Below are 21394 nucleotides of genomic sequence, written 5' to 3' on the forward strand. Positions count from 1 at the left end.
CCTACGGCAATCCCTTCTGGGCTCAGTTCACTCCAGTGCATACTCGGCTACCAACCACTGCTCTTCCCGTGGACGGGAGAGCCATCGGAGGTTCCAGCTGTAGACCACTGGTTCCGAGTGAGCGAGAGAATGTGGGACTCAGCGCACATCCACCTGCAGCGGGCAGTGCGGAGACACAAGGCCTTCGCGGACACCCGTCGCGCTCCCAACCCCAGATACCACCCTGGAGACCGGGTATGGTTATCCACCCGAGATCTGCGACTCCGCCTTCCCTGTAAGAAGCTGAGTCCCCGCTACATTGGTCCGTTCAAGATCCCGAGGCAGATCAACGAAGTCATGTACCAGCTCCAACTACCCCCCAGGTATCGAATTCACCCCACATTCCACGTTTCCCTACTTAAACCCTGTTCCTCTATCCCTCCAGATCAACACGAGCCGGACGAGCCTCCTCCTCCAGAAATCCTGGAACAACCCTCGATCTACCAGGTCCACGACATCATTGATTCACGGCGACAGGGAGGCTGGCTGGAATACCTCGTGGACTGGGAGGGCTACGGACCAGAGGAGCGATCCTGGGTGGCCCGGGACGATATCCTTGATCCCATGTTGTTACAGGAGTTCCATCGTAACCATCCTAATCGTCCTGCACCCAGAGGCCGAGGTCGCCCCAGTCGCCGTATAAGGGCGTTAGGAGCCGCCCCTGGAGGGGGGGGGGTAGTGTCAGAGAGTCACAGTCACCGCTGCCAACAGCAATCACCAGATCACAATCACCTGAGTTCTAATCACCCGCACCTGATAACCCTCATCAGCACTCCCATAAATACCCACTCTCTCTGACACTCATTGTCCGGTCTACGGTTCACCAGCTGAATAGTTACTCTATTACTACTTACCAGTATCTACTTACCTGTTATCTCGCTGAGTTTCTCCCTAGTTCCTCCTACGATTCTCCGTGACGAACTCCCAAGTCTCCTGGTTCCCGATTTCCAGTCACCCTGTATACAGAGGACGCTGTTAACTCTCAGCCAAGGCCTTTGGACATTCTCTTATATCAAGATACTCAGCCACGTCACTCTCATCTAGATTCAGTCACCCATTCTGTCAATAAACCTTATTGTCATTCACCTGTGGTTTCCGTCTTTGTTTGTGACAATTTTCATCTATTCGGTCACATTCACTACAATTGTACAACAGACAGTTCAATTTCAGTGTTATCGGTTATCAGTGACATGCATAAGTTATGTGTGACAAAATGACAAATAAACATATTTAAAGTGTTAAATGTGTTGGTCTAAATAATTGCTAAAATAATTATTTTAACAAAATTTATTTATTCTTTAGTTTTTTCATGCTTGCATAGACGGGTCAATTTTTGACCCATGAGTGTAAACTTCATGTAATAACACAAAACCTAGGGAGAAAAAACAAAATATTAATTTGTGGTCATTGTAAAAATATATTTAGAATATTCATGGTTCATGTAGATCAGGGAATATTAAATGCTGAAATAAACTGATTTCAAAAGATAAAACAAAAAAATGCCCAGCGAAGCATGAAATAACATAGGAAATGAATACGGGTCATTTTAGACCCATTTTGTGCAGTAGAAGGGTTTTCATAGCGTGTGCATCAAAGGGTTACGAGTGTAGTGGCTGTTAAAGTTGAATGGGGATAAAATATTGATGTTTCATGGTAGGAATAAGAGGAAAACTGTCTTTTGTAGAAGAACATTCCCTGGAAAGGTTGTGGAACAGAATTTGTAAAGGAATGGTAACACAATATGTCTAACTAGTGTGCAAAAATTTACATTGTGCCACAGCTGACAAAGGTGAGAAAATTAAGACAGTTTGCTGCCCAAAACTATTTCTTAATGGACAAGCATACAAGACATTGTTTTTGTTTTGTTTTCCATATATATATATATATATATATATATATATATATATATATCTGACCCCCCTAAAGAAGGCTTGATCCCCTCTGATGGACGTAAAAACTAGATGTAGGGGGGGTCAGATAGAAAGAAAGCTATCCTACGCGTAATATGGAGATTTACTTGTAAATATTAATATGCATTTCTATAGCCCTGGCTGATTTTAAAATATAATTTTGGCAGCCCCTGAAATGGGTTGTATTGACATTACCTGAGCAGTTGAAGAATACGCTACAGCGCTCATTCAAAGATGTGCATTTATTGCTTGGATGGAGCAAGATCACCTAAAATGCATGTGTAGATTCAGTCGAGTGATAAAGTTTACCCTCTTCAAATTAATACTGTTGAACTGAATTTACGGAGCAAACTATTCGCTAAAATAAGCATTAACAGCAATACAGTGGATCTGTCAGTCAGATATGCATGAAAGCTGCATGTGTAACTATAACAAACACTGCGTGTTTTTCTTTCAGAATCATCATTGGCTGGTAGAAATACAAAAGTAGGTTACATGGGTCATTCCTGGGATTCGGTACCATTTCAACTTGGAATATACATGTTTTTCAACTACATGTGATTCAAATTCTAAATACCCCACATCATTACGCACATATCAAACCTCCAAAAAAATCATATTTTCCCACCTCAGGCATTAAATACCTTTTATTATTTTCTTTTTTTTTTCAGCTGCAGACACCTTTTTTTTCTCAACCCCGTAACGGACAAAATGGGGTTGGTTTAAAAAGGATTTTACACAGAAATTGTTATAAAACAAACATGTACATACTGCTCATGTGTCCCTGATAACAATGTAATGATAAAAAATTTAAAATCTATCATATTTTTCACATTTTTAGCTAAAAATACACAAATTGTGTGTCTACGGTCTCTTTATTTTTGTAAAAAATATTTTTAATTAAAAATTTTAACTAAAACCACAATTTTATTATTTTAGCCCTTATCATGTGAGATAGTAATCAGCAAGAAATACTTTTGTTCTTAATTGTCTTCCCTATATTTTTCTAAAAATATTAATGTGACAAGGTGTGATGGGGTTGAAGACTGTAACACATTTGAAGAGATACATTGCCTTAAATTTAAATTTTTGGTTTTGTTTCTCTCTCATATTGTCCCCTTGTTTCTGGGTCAACATATCTGCATGCCCAACATTGTCTTTCTGCTGCAAATGTGGGTGCAATTTCTGATGTATGATGCTTGTCAACATTTAAGTGGACATATTAGATCAAAAATTCTATTTAAAACTAAAATATGAGTTGTCATGATTTTGGAGTATATATATATTTACTGAAACCATGACTGTTAATAATTTTAATGAAAAAATATAAAATAAATGAAGCAAATAACTCAACCCTGTCACAAGTTTGCAACCCCGTAACAATGAGAAATACATATATTTGTGATGGGGTTGAGTGTGGCGGGGTTGTGGTTTTTCACTCAAAATGGCTGCTCATGTAGTGTAGCAGAGTAGACCATATATGGCAGCAATACAGTAAAATAAGTTAATTGTATATACTTATGGATTAAAATAAAATGTTGAAAAAGTAATCATTTTCCATCTTAATTTTATGAGACGGTGTTGAGTTGTTAAGAACGACTGTATCCTCCCTGACTTTAACATGCCTCAAAAATATGAATTAAAAAGTATGATACTACTAACTATTTTCTGCATCACTATTAAAGAGACCTGAATTATGTTATTTCTGGTAAATGATATCACATATGAGTGGAGTTTAAAGTATTATGGGCGTAGAATCTTTAGTGTGACGGGGTTGAGTTCAGACTCAGGGACATAACTTTAAAGTCAATTTTTTTTATCAAATATTTAGCTTTTTTTTTGGAAAAATATTTTTTACAAGAAGGGAACACAAATAAACAATTACATTGTTGCCAAAAATCACAGACACTATGCAAATTTTGTTAATAATTTTATAAGTACAAACTCAGTGCCTCAAGGACATGACAAAATGCTTGGTTTAAGATAGATATAAGACATTATTTTATGCTAAAAATATATTAAAATGCAATAATTATTTTTATTTATTATAATGGGCATCCCAAAGATTTATGAAAAGCTTCTAACAATTAATTTTGGTGAACCACCACTTTATAAACTTTGAAGGACTGAAATATTACCGAATCCCATGACCCACATAAAAGTTTTTATGTAAAAATGAAGATAAAAGGTAAAGGTATGAATTATTACATTTTAGACACATTGTCAGTAATTAATGAAAATAAAGCCCTAGGAGAACTGTTGTGCGTCTTTGATTAACACACAGAGGTGTTTCATTAATGAATCCACGTTTTTAAATGAATCGAGTGAATCAATGATTCAGTGAACCATTCATAAAGGAAGTCAGTTTCTCTTTCACCTAGATATCACCTTCAGAGACTCTTTCACCTAGATATCACACTATAGAGACTGTGTCTGTTCCGGAACTAGAAAATACAAAAAACGTCCAAACCAATTTATGAGTAACAATTTAATTGATGTTCAACAAATAAAAAATGTATATAATACAGAGAAACAAATGATAAAGCTTGGCTTACTGAATATCAGGTCCCTTTCTACTAAAGCACTTTTTGTAAATGATATCATCACTGATCATAACCTAGATGTGCTCTGTTTGACAGAAACCTGGCTAAAACCAGATGAATACATTATTTTAAACGAGTCTACCCCCCAAGATTACTGTTATAAAAATGAGCCGTGTCCAAAAGGCAAAGGGTGAGGTGTTGCTACAATTTATAGCAATATTCTCAGTATTTCTCAGAAGACAGGCTTTAAGTATAACTCCTCTGAAGTAATGGTGCTTCATATAACATTATCTAGAGAAACAAGTGTTAATGATAAATCCCCTGTGATGTTTGTACTGGCTACTGTATACAGGCCACCAGGGCACCATACAGACTTTATTAAATAATTTGTTGATTTTCTATCAGAGTTAGTGCTGGCTTCAGATAAAGTCTTAATCGTTGGTGATTTTAATATCCATGTTGATAATGAAAAAGATGCATTAGGATCAGCATTCATAGACATTCTGAACTCTATTGGGGTTAGACAACACGTGTCAGGACCTACTCATTGTCGAAATCATACACTAGATTTAATATTGTCACATGGAACTGATGTTAATGATATTGAAATTCTGCAGCAAAGTGATGATATCTCAGATCATTATCTAGTCTTGTGTAAACTCCATATAGCTAAAACTGTAAATTCTACTCCTTGCTACAAGTATGGTAGAACCATCAATTCTACCACAAAAGACTGCTTTGTAAATAATCTTCCTGATTTATCTCAATTCCTCAGCATATCCAACAGCACAGAAAAACTTGATGATGTAACAGAAACTATGGACTCTCTCTTTTCTAGCACTTTAGATACGGTTGCTCCTTTACGCTTAAGGAAGATTAAGGAAAAGACTCCAACACCGTGGTATAATGAGCACACTCGCACCCTAAAGAGAGCAGCCCGGAAAATGGAGCGCAGCTGGAGGAAAACTAAACTGGAGGTATTTCGTATTGCTTGGCGGGAAAGTACCCTATCCTACAGAAAAGCATTAACTGCTAGTTCTGATTACTTTTCGTCTTTTTTAGAAGAAAACAAACATAACCCCAGGTATTTATTCAATACAGTGGCTAAATTATCAAAACATAAAGTATCAGCAGGTGTTGACATTTCCCAACAGCAAAGCAGTAATGACTTTATGAACTATTTTACTTCCAAGATTGATACTATTAGAGATAAAATTGTAACCATGCAGCCATAAGCTACAGTATCGCATCAAATAGTGCACTATAGATCCCGTGAGGAACAATTCCACTCATTCTCTACTATTCCACTTCTCTACTAAGAATTGTATAAACTTGTTAAATCATCTAAACCAACAAAATGTATGTTAGACCCTATTCCATCTAAACTACTAAAAGAGGTGCTTCCAGAAGTCATAGACCCTCTTTTGGCTATTTATTAATTCATCATTGTCATTAGGATATGTCCCCAAAACCTTCAAATTGGCTGTTATTAAGCCTCTCATTAAAAAATCTAGAATCTAGACTGATCTAGAATCTCCCTTTTCTGTCAAAGATACTAGAAAAGGTAGTATACTCACAATTATGTTCCTTCTTACAGAAAAAAAATATATCTGTGAGGATTTCCAGTCAGGATTTAGACCATTTCATAGTACTGAGAGTTACAAATGACCTGCTTTTATCATGGTTGTATCTCTCTATTAGTGCTACTGGATCTTAGTGCTGCGTTCGCCACTATCGATCACAACGTTCTTTTGAATAGACTAGAAAACTTTGTTGGCATTAGTGGAAGTGCATTAGCATGGTTCAAATCATACTTATCTGACCGCCATCAATTCGTAGCAGTGAATGAAGAGGTATCATATCGATCACAAGTGCAGTATGGAGTACCTCAAGGCTCAGTACTAGGGCCATTACTTTTCACGCTTTACATGTTACCCTTAGGGAATATCATCAGGAAACACGGTGTTATCTTTCATTGTTATGCTGATGACACTCAGCTCTATATTTCTCCACTCACCAAATTGAGAAACTAATGGAATGCATAGTCGATATAAAAAACTGTATGACGAGTAATTTCTTACTGCTAAATTCTGAAAAACAAAACAGAGCTGTTAATTGTCAAACCTAAACCCCCCACATGTAATAACCTAGAACACTATCTACCACTTGATGGCTGCTCTGTAAATTCTTAGTCATCAGTCAGGAACCTAGGTGTGCTATTTGACAGCCACGTTTCTAGCATTTGTAAAACTGCATTTTTTCATCTTAAAAATATATCTAAATTGAGACCTATGCTCTCAATGTCAGATGCAGAAATGTCAATTCATGCGTTTATGACCTCAGGGTTAAATTACTGTAATGCTTTATTGGGTGGTTGTTCTGCACGCTTAATAAACAAACTCCAGATGGTCCAAAATGCAGCAGCTAGAGTTCTTACTAGAACCAGGAAGTATGACTACATTAGCCCGGTTTTGTCAACACTGCACTGGCTCCCTATTAAACATCGTATAGATTTTAAAATCTTGTTAATTACTTATAAAGCCCTGAATGGTTTAGCTCCTCAGTACTTGAGCGAGCTCTTATCGCATTATAGTCCTCCATGTCCACTGTGTTCTCAAAACTCTGGCCATCTGATAATACCTAGAATATCAAAATCAACTGCAGTCAGCAGATCCTTTTTCTATTTAGCACCCAAACTCTGGAACAATCTACCTACCACTGTTCAGGAGGCAGACACACTCTGTCAGTTTAAATCTAGATTAAAGACCCATCTCATCTCTTTAACCTGGCTTACACATAACACACTAATACGCTTCTAATATTGAAATCCATGAAAGGATTGTTAGGCTGCATTAATTAGGTCAACCAGAACTGGGAACACTTCCCATAACACCCGATGTACTTGTTACATCGTAAGAAGAATGGCATCTATGCTAATATTAGTCTGTTTTTTTTTTATTCTGAGGTCACCGCAGCCACCCGATCCAGTCCGTATCCAGGTCACTGCAGTCACCCGGATCCAGTCCGTATCCAGATCAGATGGTGGATCAGCATCTAGAGATGACCTCTACAGCCCTGAACATTAGCGGAGACCAGAACACCTAGATGAGCCCCAGAGACAGAACCCCAGTGAAGACCTCGTCACCTAGACGGCCATTGGGGCAAGACCTTGGGAACCAAATGAGTCCTTTACATAATCTGACTTTACTGCAGTTGGAATTGAACTGCTGGTATTGTCTGGCCAGAGTAGAACTGGCCCCCCGACTTAGCCTGGTTTCTATGGAGTTTTGGTTCCTTGCCGCTGTCGCTTCTGGCTTGCTTAGTTGGGGACACTTCATTTCCAGCTATATCGTCGACTTGATTGCACAGATACTATTTAAACTGAACTGAGCTGGACAATCACTGAATTCAATAATGAAATGCCGTTAACTGAAAATTGAGTGTTTAATCTTGTCATTTTACATTATTGACACACTATTTTACTATTTTGATATTGTAAAGTTGCTTTGACACAATCTGTATTGTTAAAAGCGCTATATAAATAAAGGTGACTTGACTTGACTTAATAATAACTTTATCTTTAATCGGAACATGATATGCATGTTAATTAATTAATCTCATTAATTTGAGATTAATTAGATTAATTAATTGGTACATTAAGTAATTTTTTTTTTTTTTTTTAAATGATCACTTGACAGCCCTATTTAAAACATAAAAAATACCCCACCCAATGCTCTGAAAAAAAACCCAACCCACAATTTTTGGAGACCACGCAGACAGTGTGCGTACATCAGCGCATGTGCAAGAAAAAGGCAGCATAGACGCATGAGTCAAAACAATTGTACTGCGCATGTGTCGGACTCAGCAATCCGCGCTCATCCGTGGATAAGTATGCTGGACGCAGCTGTGCACGAGACAGAACAGAACGCGGAAAGTGAAGTATATCTTTAGCTTGAGGAAGGCTGGATATTTACAGGGATATAGAAAGCAAATGACAGATCACAGCAATAGGTCTAGGAGGCCAAAAGATAAGATAATTATTGCCTTTCAAAACAACCATGACCACAGATGCAAATCAACGTGCTATTTATAGAAAAACCTCTGCATCTCTGTAAAGACAGCCATACCTTACGCTGACACTAATGAAGACCTGTGAGAACACGGTTACCGCTTTAACAGGCCATATTCTGAATTCACTAGTTCACTAGCGTTAAAGAATTGGCTTGGTAGAAGTGTGGTGTCATCTCAATTTCACTTTTACAATTTTATATTTAGTTAAAAATATATGCTTGAAAGTAGTCAAAACAACCAAAATTAAAGCTACAACGATAATTTGATGGTCCATCTGAGTAAGTGAAGTGTCATTTATTGATTTTCTGAAGAGTATTACCTGGTGAGATGATGTAGAAGAAATCTTTGAACTCATCCATCCAGACTTCAGCCAATCGTCTGTTGTTCTTGTTGATCACCTGACCAGTTCCACCAGGGAAGCTGTATGGTGTGGCCTTCCGGAACACATGGCCTACATGAGAACATGTGACTATCTCTAGAGATCCTCCACACTGCCAGATCTATTCACACACATACAAAATAAATACAATTAGAATCATCAAGGATCTTTAAAACTTGGCCAAATACAATTACAATATAAAAATTCCAGCATGTATTTATAAATATAATATTGCAGAAAACCATCGTTATGTAAGACATTTATCACCCCTGCTATTTTTTAACGTTTTAAACTACCGAAAAATGGAGCTCTCACCCTAAAAGACATCTCAAGATTTTCTCCTCCCCATATGTCCATGCCTGAATCATATGTGCCAATCTCTTCAAAATATGTTCTGTCAATAGAGAACAGACCTCCTGCCATTGTGGGAGTTCTGTGGAAAAGATTCAAACAAAACATTAAAATTAATTAATTTGACAGGGAGTATATACTGTAGGCTATATATATATATATATATATATATATATATATATATATATACTGTATGTACCCACCATCAATAGCTAGGTTAAGTGACGTGAACCACTGTAGTCTGTGTAAGAGAATCCTCTGATCAATAATCTTATTTATAGGGGTGTAATGATACATCGATAAGGATCAATAAATATCAATCAAATGACTACCAATATGATGTAGAGATTCAATGTGTTATATATATAGTAGGGGTGTCAACGTTAATGCGTTAACGCATGCGATTAATTAAAAAATGTTAACGCGTTAATATTTTTTTAATGCAAATTAATAATTTTATAAGGTTTGACCCCAACTTCTTGCCATCATCGCAGCGAGGAAGGTTATCTATCATTGTGTGATGAGGGTACAGCGAACCAGTGTTGCCAGGGTAACGGCACAAGTGGGCTATTTTGTAAATGCAGTCGTGGGAAAAATTACAGAGCCGTGGGTTGCGGTTTTTAGGCTACTTTTATAGTGTACCGCAGCTGCCCAAGGTGTATATAGACAAATAAAAATTAAAATAGATCCTTTTACTAACGTGTATTATACTTGGAATGTATCCCTGGCAACTTAAGAACAGAGAGGCGGTTGTAACATCACAAACAACGTGAGATTCAGCCAGAGCACATGTTAAGGCTTTTACACAGCAGAAATAAACATGACAACAGCCACTATAGATTATATAAGATAATAAACACACGATTACGATAGAATATTTGTATGTGCTTTTCTTAAACTAGTTTGTCATGCATTTCTTTATTTCAACACATTTACAGGTAAATCCTAGTATTTTAAATTTGTGATTAATCATGATTAATCACAGTCCATGACCGTGATTAACGCGATTACATTTTTTAATCGATTGACAGCACTAATATATAGTATATATTTCTGTATAAATGTATGCATTTTCTGTATAAATTGTATCTTTTTTTTTTTAATTGCATACCTCATTTTGTTGTTTATTTCCTAATGTGGATACTAGATGTACACATTTTAGAGAGTACAGAAAAATGACTTTCTTCACGACTGTCATCGCTTGTCCCATTGAACAAGCCAATAATGAGCTGTCATCAGATGACTACTGATCTAATGCATGACTAAATGTTTGGTTGTTGTTATTTTGGTTACATTTGTGAGTTCCAATAAAAATGTAACTGTGTAAAAACAACATACAGGTTGATTTCAGGTCTCTAAATAAAAAAATAAATGAATAAATCGTAATCATATTACAGTATGTTTATACGTCCAAATTTCAAGACTTTTGCACTGACAACTCTTGACTTTTGCACATCATGTTTGGAAGACTTATAAAAAGTTAAATTAGTTAAGTTTAAAACAAACCTTTATAAAAATCCTCAAGATAATGAAAGAACTGGTTTAAAGAGTTGATGATATCAGATGTTAGATTCACATCTTACTTAATGATAATGTAACTGGCAATGCTGCAGTGACAACAACTAAACCATTGTGGCGCCTACATAACATCCTGTCTGCTCAAATAACCAAGAAAAATCAGACATTATGTGAAGGTTTTGATTTATTTGGAACGAAGGCTCTGTGTCTTTACCATTGTAATGAATGATGTGTTTGAAAGAAACAATGTAGCACAGATGATTTCATGGGTCATTCTCACAGCCATTTGTGAATAATTAACAGAATAATGTACTTACATCATTCATGTCAAAATTGAAAATATAATGCTTTAATATTTATTACCTAACAGGAAGGGTTCTGTCCCCCTTGCGTCGGTCCATCTCTCTCTGAGGAACTGGATACCATCTGAAGTTGAGCTTCCAGTTGAATCCCCCATAGGTCATATCTGAGCCGGCCATGTACTCGAATGTCTCATCACTGATGACATCAATGATTGGACAGACCACAGCCCTCCTAGAATGACAAACAAAAATAACCCTTTCACCTTCAGCCTAGTGTTGCAGTGGAAAATAGGGCATTTTGACACGAATTGCATCTATTTTTTAACATATCAAATTATAGGCTTATACAAATGATAATTACAAAAATAGCATAAGAAATCCATGCTAAGATCCTGGATTCAGATGAATTTCAGGTTTAAACTGGAAGCTTTATCTAGTTAAAACACTTTAACAGTCCCAAATTACTTTGCATCAGGTCAGCTTGCATGGGTTTATTTTGCAATAATGCCCATCTGACTAGATATTATCCTTTGTGTAGCAGAAAAGACCCAGGCACATTTCCAAATAGAAACAGTCCACATTGTAGCTCATGCTTCCAGAATGTTAATTGGATAAACACCTCCGGCTTCAGCACCACTAGACCAATTCTGATCAATGCAAACTCAATACACGGACCGCATAATGCTATACACACCCAAATGACCAACTTATCACTTACTGCTTTGTGATTCGGCTAGACGGGGAAATAAAAACCTTTAAAACATGCAGCACAAAGCGCATGCTCTCACAGATAGGTTTCCTGTATCAAAGCACCTGAGCAAGAGGCTGAGTGGATGTGAGTATGCTTGTAAGAGTAACAAGATATCCTCAGTAATGTAATTCTGAATCTGTGTTCTGTACCTGAATCTGTGTAAACGTAATAAAGATCACTTTACAAATGGAGGACACGTCACACTTACTGACAGGTAACAGGATTATACTTTGAGAGACATTGAACTAAAGCAGCTGGAAAGGTAAGCATGCCAAGCAAGGTAAATAAGCAGAACAAGAACAAGTAGAACAAGTTTAAATCAATTACTGGTTCGAATTTAATTGTGTATGGACATTTATGTGGATTTTCACCTAAACATCCAAATATTTACCCAGATACTTTACCTATTTTTGCTACATTAAACCACAGGCAACATCACCACTGCATTTGTAAGTATCTTGGTAGTGATGCATTTTTTTTTTTCAGGAGTCAGCCAGGAGTCCGGGACCCACTAGGGCCACAAGATGGCTTAAAAATGATTAAAAATGAGACAAAACACACTTCAAAATAAGTTAAAACAGCTAAAAAAAAATGTTAGTGTAATTCATTCCCTCAACAACTGTCATATTCATTGAAGAACCAGGGTGTCAGGAGTCCGGGTCCTGCGTTTCTCCCTCTCACCACCAGAGGTCACTATCTCCCGGATTCTATTCCCTAAACTCCACTGACCTCATTATTGATTAATTTGCCCCAGCTGTTTTCCTGATTGCCTATCCTACTTAGGCTCACTGTGTTTGCTGTTTGGGGCTCGTTCGTCTCACTTTTGTGCCAGGTAATGCCTGTGATTTCTGTCTGCCTTGTGCCCCGTGTATGTTTTGTTTTCAGTGGTTGTGTTTGCTCTGGCTTTTTCCCCTTCGGGGTGGTTTCATTTGTGTTTTAGTTTATTTTGCGATTTGTAAATAAAGGAAACACCATTTGCCAACATTTGAGTTTTCGTCTCTCCTGTTCCGTTCCGTGACAGTACAAACAAGCCACTTGAAGACTCAGTGGCAATGGGAATTTTCTTGTACCCAGCTCCTGGTCGACAGAGGAACCAAGCCCCAGCCAGTGGGCCGCATCCCTGCCCACAAGATAGTCGCCCCTTCGGGCGGTACGCCGAAGACCTCTTTGAGGCAGGCCAGGGGCTAGAAATTGGAGGGAGCACCCTCATCCACCTGTTTCTAGCGGGCCTGGATGAGCCTGTCAACCGGGAGGAGCTGGGGGAGCTAGATACGTGGTCCTATTGGGAGATGGTCGACCACGGCATCTATTTGAAGGAGGTGGAGCTGCGGGAGGGTGCCCCCCCTCCCAGTCTGGGCTGTTGCTCCAGAACCTCCTCGGATCGTGCCAGCCACTTCCAGAATCTCGGGGTCTTTCTTTGGGTGCGGCCCCGGGCTGAGACGCAGCATGGAGGATCCTCCGCTGATGTCGGTGAGGGGAGTGGCAGTTCCCACTCTCAAAGCTCACGAGGCAGTAGCCCGCTCGCGGAGCTCCCGACGTGGCAGCGCCTGCTCACAAAGCTCCCAAAGCGGCGGTGTCCGCTGAGTTTTTCTCCGAGGGGGTGGGGCTCATCTCAGGCCTTTCCGAGGTGGCGGTGCCCGCTTACGATCCTCCCGAGGCGGCAGTGCCCGCTCACGATCCTCCCGAAGCGGCGGCTCCCGCTCACAAAGCTTCCGAAGTGGCGGTGTCCGCTGAGTTTTTCTCCAAGGAGGCAGGGCCCACTCACGAAATCCCCGAAGTGGCGGTGTCCGCTCGCTATCCTCCTGAAGCGGCGGTGTCCGCTCGCTATCCTCCTGAAGCGGCGGTGTCCGCTCGCTATCCTCCTGAAGCGGCGGTGTCCGCTCGCTATCCTCCTGAAGCGGCGGTGTCCGCTCGCTATCCTCCTGAAGCGGCGGTGTCCGCTCGCTATCCTCCTGAAGCGGCGGTGTCCGCTCGCTATCCTCCTGAAGCGGCGGTGTCCGCTCGCTATCCTCCTGAAGCGGCGGTGTCCGCTCGCTATCCTCCTGAAGCGGCGGTGTCCGCTCGCTATCCTCCTGAAGCGGCGGTGTCCGCTCGCTATCCTCCTGAAGCGGCGGTGTCCGCTCGCTATCCTCCTGAAGCGGCGGTGTCTGCTCACGTTCCTCTCGAGGCGGCGGAGTCCACTCACAGTTCCCCTGTGGCGGCAGTGTCTGCTGAGTTCTTCTCCGAGGGGGCGGGACTCGTCTCAGGCCTTCCCGAGGCGGCAGTGTCCGCTCGCAGTTCCCCCGAGGCAGCATTGTCCGCTCCCGATCCTCCTGAGGCGGCGGTGCCCGCTCATAAGGCTCCCAAAGTGGCGGAGCCAACCATTGCCCATTCCAGGGTGGCAGCTCCACACACACCGCTGTGGTGGCCGCTGGTTCTGCCCTGGGTCCCCATCCCGCCGGCGCTGCCTCAGTCCCCAGGTCCCCCTCCAGCACACGGACCTGGCCCCCCCATCCCTCCCCTTCCCCTGCTCCGTTCCTGCCTTGCCATCCCCCTGCTTGGGTGCTTGGGAATGTCTGGAAGCCATTCCTTAGAGGGGGGGTCCTGTCAGGAGTCTGGGTCCTGCGTTTCTCCCTCTCACCACCAGAGGTCACTATCTCCCGGATTCTATTCCCTAAACTCCACTGACCTCCTTATTGATTAATTTGCCCCAGCTGTTTTCCTGATTGCCTTTCCTACTTAGGCTCCCTGTGTTTTCTGTTCGGGGCTCGTTCGTCTCACTTTTGTGCCAGGTAATGCCTGTGATTTCTGTCTGCCTTGTGCCCCGTGTATGTCTTGTTTTCAGTGGTTGTATTTGCTCTGGCTTTTTCCCCTTCGGGGTGGTTTCATTTGTGTTTTGGTTTATTTTGCGATTTGTAAATAAAGGAAACACCATTTGCCAGCATTTGAGTCTTCGTCTCTCCCGTTGCGTGACACAGGGTTTCACAGTTTTGGTAAACTTATGATTTAATTTACATTTTAAAAATTCCTATAATCCTAAATGACTGGAAAAATCAAGTAAATAAATGGAAATAAAAGGTCTGAAATCATGGGACTGAATTAATTAGAATTATTTTAATATATTGCCACTCCTAGTATAAATAAAATCATACTTGCATGAGGGTCTTGGAATATTGTCTTTGACAACAGGGTGCCTTGGATTCAAAGAGGCTGACAACCATGCTCTACAGTACATTCTCTGCTGTCTGTCTAGAAGTTTATTGTAAACATCTTTTGCTGAGTACTATATTTAGTTTCTCTTATGACAAAAAGCATGAGAAAAGGAAAAGCAAAAATAACTTGTCTTGGAAACAAGGCTAAATGGTCTCAAATCTTTAAAATGTAAAGTTTGGGGCTCAGGAATATATCGTCTGTACACCGCAGACTCACCTGTCCTCTTTGATCCGGGCCAGCAGTGGCTCCAGCCACCCTACAGTGCACTCACAGTGGGCATCCAGGAAGGTGATGACCTGTCCTCGCGTGGCGGCTGCCCCTCTTAGTCGTGCTCGAATCAAACCTGATCGCTGCTCCATCCTTAAAATTCGCACCGGAACCTCCAGAGTCGCAACATGGTCCTCTAATGGTTTCTTAAGAAAATCTGCAATCAATCAATAAAGGCAGAGGTCATCTACAGAGATGAAATTATGGTGGACAGATGCATGTTACTCACATCTTAATGTTTCCTCACTCAGGTCTCTAAGAAGCTGAATGACGTTTATGGACTAACTTTGGAGAAAATGTACTGCCTACATTCACATAAACGATGACACTGAGAATATTCTGCCATTGGCCAGTATTGTGATACTGATGGAATAACTCAACACACAAACGTAATTCAAATGATCAGTTAATTAATAAATTGATGTGATTATGACCTCTCTCGCTGGCATCATCCACTAGCAGTATCTCAAGCAGCAGGTGTCTGGGCGAGCGGTTTATGGCACTGTGTATGGTTCTCAAAAGTGTACTCCATGCTTCATTATGAAACACGATCACAATGCTGGTGTTTGGAAGGTCATCGGGGTACGTCTTGGTTTTACAGCTGAGGAACACACAAGAACAGAGTTAATAAGACAAAAAAATTTAAAAAGTGCTGGGAACATTTTTTCTTCATGAAAGCTTTTTGTTTGGTTGGCTAATAAAATATTACAACTCAAATCAATATTTAATTATGTCATCCTGGTATCGCGGACTCGCTCTCTCTTGTTTCATAATGCTGCCATTTTGCAATGATTGTTTTGTACAACGTAATGGACTGTAAGATAACTAACAAACTGGTAAGAATTTAAAAGAGTTTCATCTTAAGAGTTTTATCGCCATTATTCATGTGTATGTATTTTGAAAATCATTTTTCTCATGTTACAAAAACAGAATTTTTTCATCTTAGAAACATTGCCAATGCCAAGCTACGGAGCATGTTACCTGTTTCTGATGCAGAAAACCTAGTTCATGCATTTATGACTTCTAGACTGGACTATTTTAATGCACTGCTAGGTGGTTGTCCTGCATCTTCAATAAACAAGCTACAGGTAGTCCAAAATGCAGCTGCTAGAGTCCTTACCAGGTCAAGAAAATATGATCATATTACCCCAATTTTACAGTCTCTGCACTGGCTACCTATTAAGTTCCGCATCAGTTACAAAATATTGCTACTTATAAGCAGGGGCAGATTAAGGTGGTCAAGGGCCCTAGGCTACTCTTAGTGTGAGGCCCCCCTTAAAGGGTTTGTTCACCCAAAAATGAAAACGTGTAAAGTTGACAATACTTACGTACTGATGATAAGCCATATTTGAGGTCGATGGTAGGCGAGCGTTTAGATGTCCTGCCCGATGTACTACTACCACATAGACCAACCATTAACGATCTGTGTGACTTCACCAATGTGGATTTTTATTTATTTATTTATTTTCTGCGACTAATTTTGGTCGACGAAGCCTCTTCTGAACGACTAGCAGTTAGTCGACTATTAGGGGGCAGCCCTAATAAAGTGGGGTTTTTTTTGTTTTTTTTTGCACACAAGAAGTATTCTCGTAGCTTTGTAAAATTACGGTTGAACCCCTAATGTCACATGGATTATTTTACCGATGTCCTTGCTACATTTCTGGACCTTGATCGTGTAAGGACACATGCTGTATATGGGAGGGTCAGAGAGCAATCAAAAATATCTTAATTTGTGTTCCAAAGATGAATGTAGGTCTTACGGGTTTGGAGCAACATGAGGGTGAGTAATTAATGACAGAATTTAAATTTTTGGGTGAACTATCCCTTTAATTATTATGCTTTACTGGAGAAATGTATTATTTAGTGCCATACACGGTCAACACACAAATAAGTAAGCACGTAAGGTGAAGTGGCATACACACATTGAGACAGCCAATCCTATAGTGTTGTCTCTACATTCCTAGTGTCCCCACAGGATTTTGTGAAATTGCGGTGGGTGATAATTGGTTCCCCTAGGGGGTTAGGGGGTATGCCCCCCCCATAAGAATATTTTGTTCATTTTACATTTAAATGGATAAATATGGTACATTTTGAGAGCAGAATAAAGTGACTAGATCATTGAAGAATGCCCTCTTGTAAACAATGTTATGCTCCAGTTTATTTATTGGTTGCATTAATGTGAATGTGATGGTAGGGCACAATGTTCACTATATACATTTTATAAAAGCTACAAATGCTAGTCTGTCAAGAGCAGGGAGTGATTTTCTCCTCTTCTTCTGTTGTTTGATTATCATTAACGCTGACACTTAACTCAAGAGATGAGACATGAGATTGGGTTCACGAGAATGAGACGAGGTGAGATTTTTACATATTATTTTTTTAAATTATCAGTAACCAAATACATCACTGGAAAAATAGTCTCCATGTGCATTTTGAATTGTTTTAACTAAACATCTTGTAACAAATGTCATTTCAGTTCTACTTTCTGAGTATGAATTATCATATGTAGTAAAAGACAACAACACTCGAGCACTGTAAAAGGTTTTGCCACAAACTCAACTGACTGGCTTCTCTCTTATGATTCCTTGTGAGTCTCTTCAGACCTTAGAACTGTACGTGAATTATGAGCTTCTAGAATGTTTGACGTCCTAACTGAATGCCTTTTCACAAATTGAGCATAGAAATAAAAACAGTATAAATAACAAAAAATAAACAACAGTTCTTTCTTAATCTTATTAAGTGGCAACAATAATGCAGCCATAATCAAAGTAGGCTACTCTCTCAATATCCAAAGTGCAAATAGAGACTAAATTTTCCAAGCATGATACAGAGCTATAAACAACTACACAACCTATTATAGCCTACATACTAATAACAGTAGTTATTGTATATAGCCTAATTTGCATGCACCAGGAAGACGCTCTTAAAACGTGGGGTATTAAAAATGCTTTTGAATGTGCGTGCGATTTAACGATCACGTGAACTCTTGGCGGTGCTGAGCATGCGTTCTACAATACAAGATGTTAATTTTGTCAGACGCTCTGCAACAAATCCTCTAATGATTCTTATGGGCCAATGAGGCTCTTTTTTGTTCGTGCTGAAGTAAATTTAAAATAATAAAAAAAATAGTCTGGCCAATAAGGAGGTAGAGCTTTTTCACATTTGGCTCCCAAACTCTGGAACAGCCTTCCTGATAACGTTCGGGGTTCAGACACACTCTCTCTGTTTAAATCTAGAATAAAGAAATATCTTTTTAGCCAAGCATTCACGTAATGTATCTCATTATATTGTACTTCAGCTATATCAAATGCATCAAATGCACATTTTCATTCTTTTGCTTGGGTTGAACACATCATCTTTGCTTGTTTGGAACAGCAGCTACGCTAATTTCATCTCTATGTGCTTCTCTGTTTTGGGACTTGCATCCCAAGGCAACTAGGAATTACACAAGCTTCAGTCTGGATCAAACCCTTATGAAGATCTGAGATGACCAAACACCTGAGAAGAGATGATGCCAACCCCCTCAGATGATGCTAATGCTGGAACAACATATAAAACTACCAAATTTTGCTTAATCGCAATGTTTAATCGCAATCTCAAAGTTTAATCGCAAACATATAATCATTGCAGTTAATAGTGTTCACCCTCTGTTTGATTTGAATTACGTGTAATTTGTAACTAACTGCATGATTCTTACTATACGTTTCTGCCATAGTCACTACAAATAACCTACTCCTAAATGTAATGTGGAAACTTAATATTATCTGTGAAGCTGCTTTGCAACGATTGGAATCGTGAAAAGCGCTATAAAAATAAACAAATTGAATTGAATTGAATGTGTAGAAATGTTGTGTAATAAGTAGTACTAATAAGACATACCATATCTCTTAATGTCCATCTAGTTTGAACTTGCCACTTGCTAGCAACTGCTTTCACGGAAGATTTGCGTTCAAATATTTCAACTCAAATCAATATTTCATGTCTAATTATTTAGTTTTGTGGCAAGTAGCCATGTAATAAGTGGAATAAAGTGCATCCAGTTGGTTGTTATTGCAAAATAAAGCCCTTCAGTCAAAGCCCTGTCGGGCTTTATTCTGCGATAACAACTGGCTGGATGTACATTATCCTTTACTTATATCGTAATATCTTAATGACATACATGTATAGACACATTTAGCAGATCACAGCTAGGCAATAATATAGATTGCATTTTGCAAAGATATGAACAATTAAACAATTTAAATCTAATATAAAGTTTATATTGATTAAATTTGATGTACTATATATCCAACTTTAAATATATCACTGGGTGATAACATAGTTCACATTCTGCAACAACATTAATGATCAAGTAGCTGAAATTTGCTATATGGTATATATGGTTAAATGTGGGTTTAATGTATGTATGCATGTGATTGAAAACATCATTATGGCCTCATTTTGTGCACAGTTTTCAAAGCACAACTGTCCCAGTTTGATCATCAGTACAACATTGAATAATTGTTGATCTCTGATACTAATACAACACTGATTTATGTTCATTACTTTTAAATATTGATTCAACCATACAAGCATAAAATCAACTCTTCAGCAATTCCATTCTTCTTGATTAAAGCTTGAAGCAGACAGTCTGTTAAAAAAATGATCTATTTCCTGCTATTACACAAACAAGAAGAGAATTTGGGGATACACACCAGCTTCTGTCAAATTCCACCCATTGGGGGTGCTAATATAATTCAACAACAATTAGATGATCCATTAAGTTGAAAATTGGTATGCATATGCTTTAGTGGGCATCCTAACATATCCTCTAATAGGGCTACATATAAAAATTTAAAAAAACACACACACACATAGGCACCAACAGCCAATAAAATTTTAGTGCCTAAAAACAGACAATCTGAAAGACCATTACAGAAATGGACATACATTGGGCCTCATTCATGAAACACGAGCAGAACAAATTTTTGTGTAAATTGTTCGAAAATCCATTCTGGCGTAAACTTTCGAATTCATGAAAATTATTATTTTCAAAATGTTAGTTGGTATGAAAGAAATTTACACCTGCTCCCTACCACGTGTAAATGGGGCGTAAAACTTTCTGTGTTCATTTTGGCAAACTGATGACACTGAATTTTGATGCACTGCCATTATAATATCATATAATTTAAGTTTGTTTGCTCAGTTTTTTTTTTTGTAGCTGAGAGTTTAACTGTTTAGCTTTGGGTAAAATGCAGCGCTTGTCACTGTCACTTCTTAAGCCTCGTTTATACTCGCGCCTGGCTCCGCTTCGCGAGCCTCCGCTGACTGCGCGCACCTCCCCAAACGGACGAGGCGTTTATACTTGACGCGTTCGCCGTTGAGATTTTCTTTGAAACGACAGGGGCCGCACAAACGAAATCGTCCTTTTAATCCGCAGGAAACAGAAGAGAAGTAGGAATTTTACCGGAATTACGTCAGATCATTCAAGATGGACTATTGTTTGTTGATTTAATAAAATTTTACATCAAACTTTTTGTTCACTCTTTCATTTCTGTGCATAATGCAGACACATTTCTACATATTGTAGTATAGCTAACGGTATGTGGGTTATTCGACAGTGTTGGAATTTATAGGATGTCTTATTTCTTATTCTAACATTTCAAATTAGACCACATTATTAGACAAAAATATTGCCACGCTAAGGCTCAAGTAGGTGTAACTGTTCAAATACAAGATTAATGTTATAATGTATATAAGTTGAAACCCTACAGTGTTTTGCAAATGTAACACTTCTATAAAGGTTAGGGACTGCAAAATGTACTTTGCCATAGATTAACCCATGTGATGTCTTTGTTATGTTATATAAAATGAGAAGATATAACAACAGTTCAAAAGAGCAATGTTGATAAATATTGTTTTATTCTGAATACAATATATTACAGACACATTGTTTTGTGATGCATAGAATACTTTGCTATAGTTACAATGCTACAGGCATTTGAATAATTATTTTAAAACTATTATAAAAATTACAAAGAAAATATAAGCTGTTCATGTTGACTGCGGCGAACTGTTCGCTCGAGTCTCAA

At 39.0% G+C, this 21394-nt stretch overlaps 1 protein-coding gene across 2 annotated transcripts in view; it reads right to left on the minus strand.

The window, feature by feature from the left end:
- The window catches only part of galnt13 (UDP-N-acetyl-alpha-D-galactosamine:polypeptide N-acetylgalactosaminyltransferase 13), a 142473-nt gene that overhangs the window by 68856 nt on the left and 52223 nt on the right, over positions 1-21394 (minus strand). For both annotated transcript variants that reach the window (XM_058787984.1, XM_058787983.1), the window contains exons 4-8: positions 15758-15924; positions 15273-15480; positions 11175-11345; positions 9258-9375; positions 8883-9063 (exon numbers count right to left, since the gene is read on the minus strand). In XM_058787984.1, the coding sequence (XP_058643967.1) occupies positions 8883-9063; positions 9258-9375; positions 11175-11345; positions 15273-15480; positions 15758-15924 (845 nt within the window). The remainder of the gene's footprint in view (positions 1-8882; positions 9064-9257; positions 9376-11174; positions 11346-15272; positions 15481-15757; positions 15925-21394) is intronic.

Source organism: Onychostoma macrolepis, chromosome 09 (genome assembly GCF_012432095.1).
Source record: "Onychostoma macrolepis isolate SWU-2019 chromosome 09, ASM1243209v1, whole genome shotgun sequence".
In the NCBI taxonomy this organism is placed as follows: Eukaryota; Metazoa; Chordata; class Actinopteri; order Cypriniformes; family Cyprinidae; genus Onychostoma; species Onychostoma macrolepis.